The sequence below is a fragment of the Hibiscus syriacus genome, unplaced genomic scaffold (assembly GCF_006381635.1).
Source record: "Hibiscus syriacus cultivar Baekdansim isolate YM2019G1 unplaced genomic scaffold, ASM638163v2 tig00117048_pilon, whole genome shotgun sequence".
Classification (NCBI taxonomy): Eukaryota; Viridiplantae; Streptophyta; class Magnoliopsida; order Malvales; family Malvaceae; genus Hibiscus; species Hibiscus syriacus.
In genome coordinates this window covers 493,267-504,431 of record NW_024063538.1, presented here as the reverse complement: position 1 = coordinate 504,431, position 11,165 = coordinate 493,267, and the positions used below count along the sequence as shown (strand labels likewise).

The following is an 11,165-nucleotide window of genomic DNA, read 5'->3' as shown; positions in this document are numbered from 1 at the left end:
TCTTTTCTCTTTCTTTATTAATTTTTCTCTTTCATTTTAACTTTAACTTTTTCTCTTTCTTTTACTCATCTTTTTCCCTTATTCTCTCCATAGCCAAAATACATCCAAGTTTTTAAAGCTTTCAAAAGTTTCTTCCTTTATCATTTTTCTTGCTTTATACACACACGAAAATGGTGAGTTCAAGACCGGCTCCAACCGACACTACCGTTTGGCAACAGTTTGAAGATGACGAGGCCAGGGCTCGGTTCCAAAACTTCAAGAACCGAAAACTCTTTTTTGAGTTAGGATTTATTTTTACTGAGAAAACCGATGGTGGTTTTGGACCCGATGTTATGGACATCGTGACACCGCTCAAGTTGAAGAAATTCGCCCGTCATCCTGGTTCGGTAAATGCCTCGGTGGTTAAGGAGTTCTACGCGAATATTTCCAAGCCCAACCAACACTTTATCTTCGTCCGAGGTAAGCAGATCCATTTTACACCCACTGCAATTAACCGATATTTTTATTTACAAGATGTAGTAGACGGGCATGCCACGTTCGAAGAGGAGTCTGATAGCACCACATACGATGGGGTCTTAGAGGACCTTTGTTTCGAAAATTCTGAGTGGAATGGCGTCAAACGAGTCGATACTCGGTCAACTGAGAACGTCTTTAGCCATGCGCCAAGTTATGGAATCACTTCCTTAAGCATAAACTCATGCCCACTTCCCACAACACTACGGTATCACTTTCACGCTTACTGCTTTTACATTCGATAATGGTGTCCCGTCCTATTGATGTTGGGCGTATTATTGTTCAGCAAGTTCATGACTGCTTAAGTAAAAAGGCAAGTGCTTTAGTGTTTCCTAACTTAATTACTGCCTTATGTCGTAAGGAAAAGGTTGAGGAAAATGCTTTTGATGAAATTTTACCTGGATTATCTGGCATTACTAGAGCCAGACTCCCACTGCTATTAGGACTTGAAAATCCTAAATCTAAAGAATCTGCTCATGAGCAATCTGCAGGTACTACACAATCAAATGCCGAGGCAAGGCTAATTGCTCTTGAGGAAGCTGTAATACAGACTCAGACACACCTGCATGCTTTACACGGTGATATCCATAATTTATTTGGATACGTGAAGCATAGAGATGCTGTGGTGGAATCAATGTTTCAAGAAATTATTCCCTACGGTCAACGAAATTTCCCTGGCTTCCCAGACGAAATTCTGCCGGCATTTAATGCCGAGGCATCTCTAGAGCCCAAACAAGATGCAGCCGATCCTCCCGCTGATGATCCGATTCCTGCTCCACACCATTCTGAAACTCCTGAATATCCGCCCATTTTCCCTGTCGAAGAAACACCCAGCCCTGTCCCAACACCCAATCATTCTCCTGCACCACGTAGTGGTCGACGCACCAAGACCACGGCTGGACGAATTACGCTTCATTACTCCACTTCTTCCGAGTCCAGCTCAGCACCAATACGCAAGCGCACCAAGCAAGGAGCTGCTAGCACCTCCAAGGCACCACCACCACGCAAACATTAAGGCACCTCCTTTGCATTCATTATAATTTAGTTGCATTTCATTGCATGACATTTAGTTTATATTTAGTTTAGTATAAGTATTGAGGATAATGCTTCCCTTAAGTTTGGGGGATGTATTATTCTTGGTAGGTCATATGCATGATAGCATTAGCGTAGTATTATGCCATGTCATCAGTAAATGGTAGGATAGTTAGATAGAATGTTTTTAGGATACCCGATGATGATGATTTTTGTTAGGCTAGATTCTGAATGTAAATGACTGTTGAGAATGATAGAACTCACTCTAGGGCTTGATGCTTTGTGAAAATGTTACACGATTTGTATGCTTTTTATACTTAGAAAATTTAGAAAAAATTTTTATGAAAGAACTCTAGTTAGTTTTGGCATTGAAATATAGTTTTGTGCTTAAAAGAAAAAATAAAAAACAACTCCCTTGGAAATGAAACTGAGAATAAATGCTTAGGCATAGCTGTAGAGGGACACTCCTCTTTGCCGTGGCATTGCCTGGAACTTTCTTTAATAAATGGCAGATGAACAAGTTTATATTGCTGAAAAGAAGTTTTCTATGATGTTAACACTGAAAAAACACATATTGGGCTTGTGATTGCTTTAATTGAATGTAGGCTCTAAGCAACGTGTAGTAAATACAAAAACGAAACAACATACCACTATTTTACTTGCTTGCATACCGAGTGCAGGAACTGAAGGAAAACAACATACCGCTCGAGAATGTGCGTATTTGTTACTCGCCGTTTGCAAGGACAAGTCATACGGCGGAGGTTGTTTCATCGGTTTTGAATCTTCCATTCGGGGTTCCTCAATGCAAGGTGAGCTTATAGTAATTGAGATGCTAAACCTGATTCTGTGTCAGGGTTTCCCTGCTTTCAATTTCAATCTTTTTCTCAAGGGAAAATTTGTTATATCAAATTTGGCTGACTGGATAGGTCATAGAAGATCTTCGAGAACGATACTTTGGCCCTTCATTCGAGTTTCAATTGCATGAAAAGAAAGTAAGTGACAAGTAAACAGGCTCAATTTATATCTTCCCGAGCAAAATATTGAAGCTGATGGATTATAAGGACTATCATATAACACACTTTTGCTGTAACTTATAAACAGTCTCCGGAAATATGTGCAATTCATGAAAAAGATCCATCCACGAGGCCAGAAGAAGGTGGAGAAAGTGTTGATGATGTGGTTGCTAGACTTGCAAGTGCTATGGAAACTATGGAATCCGAATACCGGGGGTAAACTATTCGCCTTTCTTTAACTTTCGAACTAGCAAAACCTGCAAATTATGTCTAGAATACCAAGCAGCTTCGTCGTTTTTGTTTTTCGATACAAGACATGCTGAAAATCATATCAAATTATGAAATAATAGATATATTCTCTCCCCATAGTAGGTCAACATCCAGCAAATTATGTGTAGAGGAATGGGAAATACTCAAATGGGCATGAAACTGTTTGTGACTGGAATCATAAAACACTTTAGAGTGGTTAAACTTAAGATAATGCTCCTAGTTTACTCCAACTAAAAGTAAAAATTTTCTCTCAAATTTTTATCACATTGAAAGTGGAATCAATTATCAGAATTGTTATTCCGATGTTATGCTACTCGGACTAGGCTAGAAGTGTCAAATACGGGTATGCTGAATCTTTCATTTTTATGTATTTTAAGATATTTTTGGAGGCTCATAGTCATATTCTTGTATTCATGTCTGGGAATAGGTTGGGGCAACATAGTTCCGATCTGATCCATGAATAAAAGGGTATGCAGCATTGGCATAATCATGATAGCAAGCTGATGCCAAGCCTAATCCGAAGTTGATATCGTTTCTTTCCCGAGCAGATGTGTTATCTTGGTTGTCAGCCATGGTGATCCGTTGCAGATCTTGCAAACCATACTCAAAGCAGCTTCGAAACAGATGGGATCAAGTTGTGGCAACTTGGCATCGAGAATTCAAGCTGTTAGAATCCCGTCTATCTTGTCCCAGCATCGAAAGTTCGCACTGCTTACTGGAGAGCTTAGGACAGTTCTATAATCGGTCGGAAAAAAGAACCTCGGGTTGACCTGCATTTCATGTATGAATAATGTACTTAAAACATTTACATTGATTAATCTTCCATTACATTGGAGAAGAGAGATCCATTGATCTTCAAATAGTGAAATCACTGTGTTATTGATAAGGGAAATGCATTATTACTTCTTTTTGTTTAGGAATGGCAATAAGTGTTAAAAATGTTGCATATTGAATCTTTATCTGTTAATTTTTTTATATTTTCTAAGAAATTTCACTTCTTGCTGGTGCTGTCAACGCATTGATGTTCTCCCGTTTACCATTAGAGATGGCTTTGAAACCCGAGTGACATCGGAAAGATGGCTCGATCGAAGGAATAAATCCACGGAGACAGTTGAAGTTCATATCTTTTAGTACCAGAAGACGTGCGGGTAGCTCTTGGGACTGCTATGAGTGATGCTGTTGGCAAGGCTGATTCAAAGATTTTCATGGAGGGAGCCCCCAAACGAGGCTAACATCGATCTTTCCGAGTCGGAAAACGATCTTTTCTCGGTGAAACCTTTGCATTCCGTGGCTGAAGCTTGCTTCCCTGCCGATGAACTATGTTCGACCTTTTAATAATTCAAATTTACAAAGGATTTGGATAACTTAAATCCAATGTAAAGAGATGTTTTTTATATTTATCATTAGTATTTAACTATAAACATAGATTATAAGAAAATCAAACATATTGTATAAGTAAAAAGTTACATGTTTTGTAAATAAATTTTTAAAAATCATATACATTTAATACATTGTTGGTGTATATATATTGATTGTAGAAAATATGTATATAATGTTACATGTTAAAAATTAAATTAATTATAAAAGAATTAATCATTTAAATTTATGCTAAACTATATTGAACACTAACTTTTAAGTTGTTTATCATATTTATTTGTGAGCTTTAAATTGTTTTAATTTTAATAGTAACCTTTAATTTGATGTTTAAATAAGACATTGGGTGGTTAATAGGGGCGGATGTACGTGGATCCATATGGGAGTAATTGCACTCCTATTATTTTGAGATAAATGTTAAATTTAGTTTAGTTTGTTAATGGGAATAGAAAAAAATAAGAAAATTTGTAAATCCAAATTTTTTTGCAATATGGTATTAAAATTTTGGACAACATTTTTTAATTTCTAAATCCACCACGGGTTGTTAAACTGTTAATATATCGTGATGACATTGCAATTCTTTCTCATGAACTTTTGTTTATGTATCGATTTTGTCACTAAAATTTAAAACGCTTCAAATTTTAATATTGAAGTTTAGTGTACGTATCAATTTGGTCCCTACAAAAAATCAACTCTTATAATTGTTATTGTCAATTAATCGTCGCTCGTCATTAGTTATCATTCGTGACAATGTATATGTCAAAATATTCACATTTTACTCCCTTTTCTTCTTCTTGGATTGTTTTTAACTAAGTTCACTCAAAATCAGTGAAAAACAATAAAAAGGTTTAACGTTCTAATGCTCCAATCTCATTTGACGAATGTTTGATGAGAATAGTTTCGAGATATGTTATTTTTCTTCTCAAAAGAAAGCTTCTCCATGTTTAAATTTTTGAACAAACACCTCAAAGCTATCAAATATGAGAAATCTCCCAATCCCCAATATATGTTGACTTTTTCTGTTTAATTTTGTGAGTTTTAAAGATGTTTTGAGAAAATATAAACCAACAAAGTAGTAGAGGACGATGAGACGAGTTCATCAATGTTCAAGGTGACCACAAAAGATGTCAGAGAATGACGATTTGTGATTACAAGGTTTTATTTGTTCAAAATCTTTCTTTACCATTGATAACCCACATGCACCCTACAGACACAATTACATCCAGAATCTCTAGAGATAACAACATTTCCTTTGGTCACTAAATTCACTTGATGAGTTCATGAATAATGTATTAAATACAAACTTATCCCTTCAACTAACTTCACATGAACAATACATCCAAGTATAGTGCACATTTGGTAATTTTCCATCAATCATCAAGAAACTAAATGAAAAGGCATGAAAATAAATACAATGATGTTTATATTAGGCAACCAATCTACACTATATATAAGTATATTTATACCATAAACAGTCCTAGTTTCATTATCAACGAAAATCAATTTAAAAGTGCAACATCCTAATACTTCGATTTCTTTCGATGACCATCCAATGAAATTAATTTTGAGATATGTTGTTCGTCTTCTCAAAATAAAATCTATCACTGTTCTGTTTTCAAACAAACACCTCAAAGCTCTTAAATTAAAAAAAAACTCCCCAGTCCCAAATAATAGTTGATTTTTTTGTTTAATTTCGTCGGTTTTGAGTAGGTTACGTTAAAAATCAATCTAATTAAGAGAAGAGTGAAATGCAAAAGTTTTGGTATCAATTTTTCCACGAAAGACGACCGATGACAAGCAATGATTGATTATCGATGACGGCCAAAAAAGTGTACTGCCAGAAATACAATCGTATAAAATTTTTGAGACAAAATCGATATACCCCTAAAGTTCAATGTCTAAAACGACATTATTTTAGACATTACAAATCATTTCCAAAACGACATCAGTTTATCCACATCATCGTACCGTTTGAATTTTCTAACCACGAATCTTGCGTATGTCTCTTGATTGAGATCCCATGTTTCATGGAGCTTTGACTTCTCTTTTTCCCTTTAAAATAGATTAAAAAGATCAGATTTTGATTATGGCCAGCCATGAATCAAATTATTTAGATTATCGGATATTAGATTCTCGTATCGCAATACAATCTCTTGACAGCAAATCACCTTCCTCAATCATTCAACTAAAATAAATTTATTAATTAAAACCAACTCACACACATTCTTGGTCTTGTCTTTTGGCTTCCACTCATGTTGATCTCTCTTCTTTCCATTATTTGGTCGAATTTTGTTATTAGCATTTATATTATGTATAAGTTACGAATTTAATTCTATACTTCGATAGTCTGATTTAATAAATTTTAATTTATCCATCTTTTGAATTTGAAAATTTAGACCTAACCTAAATAGCACAAAGACAATAGGACTAGAGATGAGTATGGATTGGGTCGGACAAGTTTTTGGTTGACCCGAACTTGATCCGAGCATTTTACTACTTCACCTATCATTGATCTAACTCTGGTTTAGGAAGATTCTACCTGACTCGAAAATCAACCTGATTTTTCAGTAAAAAATTATATATCACCTGACACAAATATATAAAATATATTTTTATTAGGTAAAATAGAGATCTAATGGAACAAAAATATAGAGAGAGGAGTTACTATTGTAATTATCTCTAAATATATAAGATATAATTATATTATTTTTCGATTCGGGTTAGAGATTTTTCAACCATGACCCAATCTTATCCTTAAAAAACCCAACCCAACTCAGATATGTTTTTTCTAAATCTCAACCTTATATATTAAGTCAGAACCCATCAAATCTAAATCTCATGCCTATCCCTAAATAAGACTAACTCATAAGAATTCAAAACGATCAAATTAAAGAACATAAACTATATCTACATTTAATGCGTAATACTAAAAATAATAAAAGAAATTAACTTAACAAGTTTAACAACTACTACATAGATCAAGATTGAAATTTCAAAATTTAAAAAGCATACAAACCTAAAATGATTAAATAAGATATTAGGGATTAAATACACAATTTACACATAAAAAGGATTAATAGAATAATTTGACTTGCTTTTTTATATTTTTATGGAAAATTTTATAATTTATGTGTTATTGAATTAAATATAAGTACAATTATTATTGATAATCAAAATAAATATTTTTATATTGAATAAATTTATTAGTGTCATGCTCACCATGACTATATAAATCTATTCATTTAATGTTGCACATTGTCTATTTTAATGATTAAATTTAAAAAGAAAATATTTTGGTTGTGAATTTGATTTTAAGTTATTTAATTCTTTTTATAATAACTCAAATAAAATTAATTTATTATTCTATTATCTTCTGTTTATTGTTAATGGTGTGTTGACAAAGAATAAATCATTTTAATTTTTATTTGATTGACGTTACATTTTAAATTCAATCTTAATAAATCTCAATCGAAATTAAAATCTAAAACTTTTCGATCTTTCAAAAGATTTACATAGTTCGATTTTAAGATGATTTGACAGTCGACAATGGTAGATCAGAAAGTTTTAGATTTTAATTTCAATTGAGATTTAAGGGGATTAAAAGACTATCTAACAAGTTTGAACCAAAGGAAAGAAAGAGAAGTAGTTTGGTGATATTTTCGATAAGAGAAATCATAGGATGAAAAAAAGGATGCAATGGTTCAATCAAAACTAAAACTAAAACATTTTGATCTGCACTTGTAACTATCATATCAATTTGAAACTGAACTATATAAATCTTCTGGCCAAACATGATCGTTCCACCATTGGGATTAACTGGTGACTGCTCCTTTCATTAGAAACTCAACCTTTGCGTCGACTGTGAATTTGGAATCTTAGGGGATTTTTTGAAATAATACTTTAATGTGCCACATCAGCATTTTTTTAACAGAAACTGACGATAATAATCATAATAATAGTGAATTAAAAGTTCAGTAATTGTATTGTAAGTTTTAAAAGTCCAATGACCAAAATACAAGCATTCTAAAAGTTTAGGACTATCAATGTAGTTGACCTTATTACTTATAAACTAGTTCTCATTAAAAGAACTATATATAGAGGCATGAAAAAGCATAGATATGAACAACTTAGGCTAATAGCAATGGAGAGGAAGGTGGGCATCATTGGAGCTGGTATAAGTGGCCTTCTCGCCTGCAAATACACATTGTCAAAAGGCTTTCATCCCATAGTTTTCGAGTCCCAAAGCAGTGTTGGTGGTGTTTGGACCGAGACCGTGGCCACCACCAAACTCCAAACCCCTAAACCACTTTACCAGTTCTCTGATTTCCCATGGCCATCTTCTGTCTCAGAAGTTTTCCCGGACCACAACAAGGTGTTGGATTACGTTCATGGATATGCTAAGCATTTTGATCTGCTTAAGCACATCAAGTTCAACACCAGAGTCGTCGGTATCGAGTATGAAGGTCCCGGCGATGAGGAGATCGGAGCTTGGAGTTCATGGGGTGGCAATGGTGACCCCTTTGGTTCCAAAGGGAAATGGAAGATCATTGTTGAAGACTTGGAAACCCTTTTAACTGAGGTACTTTCATTAGGGGTCTAATTACTGTTTCATTCCCTCTATTATACCGAAAATATTAAGATTTAATCTCACTTCTATAATATTATTAATTAATCTAAACACTTGACATAATATTTCACTATGGTAAATTACATGTTTAGTATATAAACTATCAATTTTGTTTCATTTTAGTACCTAAATTTTCATTTATTTTAAAATCATACCTAACATTTACTTTTTGTTTCGTTTTGGTACCTCACCGTTAAAAACTTAGCGGAACTGTTACAACATAAAATTAAAATAAATTTTAATTTAATAGCTAAATTCTAATACCTTATATGCTAATATTTTTACATATATTTTTATCAAAACACAACTAATGATATAAATATAAATAGTACTTTCATAAGTATCGTAGGGTAGATTCTTCATAAACCCGAACCTAGCCGAATCTAATAAATATCCAACCCAAAATCCAAATTTATAAGAAGCTTGACTCTATCGAATCGAACTGATCAGAACCCATCAGCCATGTTTTTTTTTTTCTTTGCCGACATTATAAAAGATCAAATTTTGCCGAACTAAAGAGTAAATCTAAAATTTGAACATAGTAGGGAGATCAAAATCATAATTTAACATTTTCATATGACAAACAAATGATTTTATTGCAGATTTACATAGTGGATTTTGTAATAGTTTGTGTGGGGAGATTTAGTGGTCTGCCAAATATCCCAGAATTTCCCCCTAACAAAGGCCCGGAAGCATTTAAGGGTAAGATTATCCATTCAATGGACTATGCTGCCATGGATGATAAACAAGCTGCTGAGTTCATCAAAGGCAAACGAGTCATTGTTGTTGGCTTCCAAAAATCTGCACTGGACATTGCAATGGAGTGTGCTGCTGCAAATGGTATTTACAGAATTCCTGCATTAAACCAAGAAATCTTTACACTTCGTGGATAGATCCGACTCGAATTAACCGAATCCGAAACCAATTCAATGGTGTTTGCAGGAGTGGAAAATCCATGCACAGTTATATACAGGACAGCTCACTGGAATGTCCCTGATTATCTTCCATGGGGATTTTCACTCGCACATATGTATCTCAGTCGATTTTCGGAGCTTATGGTTCATAAGCCTGGTGAAGGGTTTCTCCTTGGTCTCTTGGCTACAACTCTTGCACCACTGGTAACTACTCGTATCCGTCACTTGCACTCGAATCCAAATAACATCGTTTCTCTAAAGGGTGTTTCTTCTTTGACAGAGATATTCATATTCAAAATTTGTTGAGAGTGACATAAAAAAGAAGCTTCGTCTGGAAAAACATGGCATGGTCCCAACGCATAGCTTCCTCAATGAAATCAGTTCATGCTTGATATCGACTGTCCCGCCGAAATTCTACAACAAAGTCGAAGAGGGAGAACTCAAATTGAAAAAGGCCCCGAGCTTCAGTTTCTGCCACAATGGAGTTTTGGTTGAAGGTGACACTGAACCAATGGAAGCTGACCTAGTCATCTTGGCCACCGGATTCAAAAGCGAACAAAAGCTCAAAGACATTTTCATTTCCCAAACCTTCAAAGACTACATTACCGGATCCCCTAATGCAGCCCTTCCACTCTACAGGTCAGTTAGCCACAGTAACCTGTTGATACACAATGTAATACAAAACACTTTAAACACACTGCATTGTTGTTTGATCAGGGAGTGCATTCAGCCAAGGATACCACAACTAGCTGTACTCGGATTCTCAGAGAGTATTTCGAATATATTTACCTCGGAGATGAGATGCAGATGGATAGAAGAACTTCTGGTTGGGACATTCAAGCTACCAAGCATTAAAGAGATGGAGAAAGATATAAAACAATGGGATGAATACTTGAAAGAATATTCAGGTGGATACTATCGTAGAAAGTGCATTGGTGCTTTGCATGTATGGTATAATGATCAACTGTGCAAAGATATGGGGTGGAAACCAAGAAGAAAGAAAGGGTTTTTTGCTGAACTTTTTGAACCCTATGGCCCCATGGATTATGTCTCTAACTAAACCGGCTCAGCTCTTACCCATCCTTTTTTTTCCCAATGAATTTTATTGTTGTTTGTCACTTATTTTAAATAAATGAGTTCGATTGGGTTTTGCTGAAAGACAAACCATGTACGGAAATCGTGTGCTTAAGATCTTATGTAATTTAAGTTATAAAGTTTCTTATGGAACCATGATGAACTTGGAACTGGGGTATTTATGAACATACTCGTAGCTTGCCTCTCTCCAAGTCCTTGTGCAGGAACCACCAAGGCCTGGTTTTCGGTATTACTCTGTTAAAACAAACAAACAATCAAAGATGCATAAATATTAGAATACACTGGCACAAAACTAATTTGTATTTGACAATACTTTCAAGTCCTTAG

General features: G+C 34.6%; 1 protein-coding gene across 1 annotated transcript; it reads left to right on the top strand.

Annotated features, from left to right (window-relative positions):
* Positions 1-9,416: 9,416 nt before the first annotated feature.
* Positions 9,417-10,803, top strand: LOC120197304 (probable flavin-containing monooxygenase 1). The gene is made up of 4 exons (XM_039198884.1): positions 9,417-9,669; positions 9,772-9,947; positions 10,024-10,382; positions 10,461-10,803. The coding sequence occupies exons 1-4, from the start codon at positions 9,417-9,419 to the stop codon at positions 10,801-10,803; spliced, it is 1,131 nt and encodes a 376-aa protein (XP_039054815.1).
* Positions 10,804-11,165: the final 362 nt, after the last annotated feature.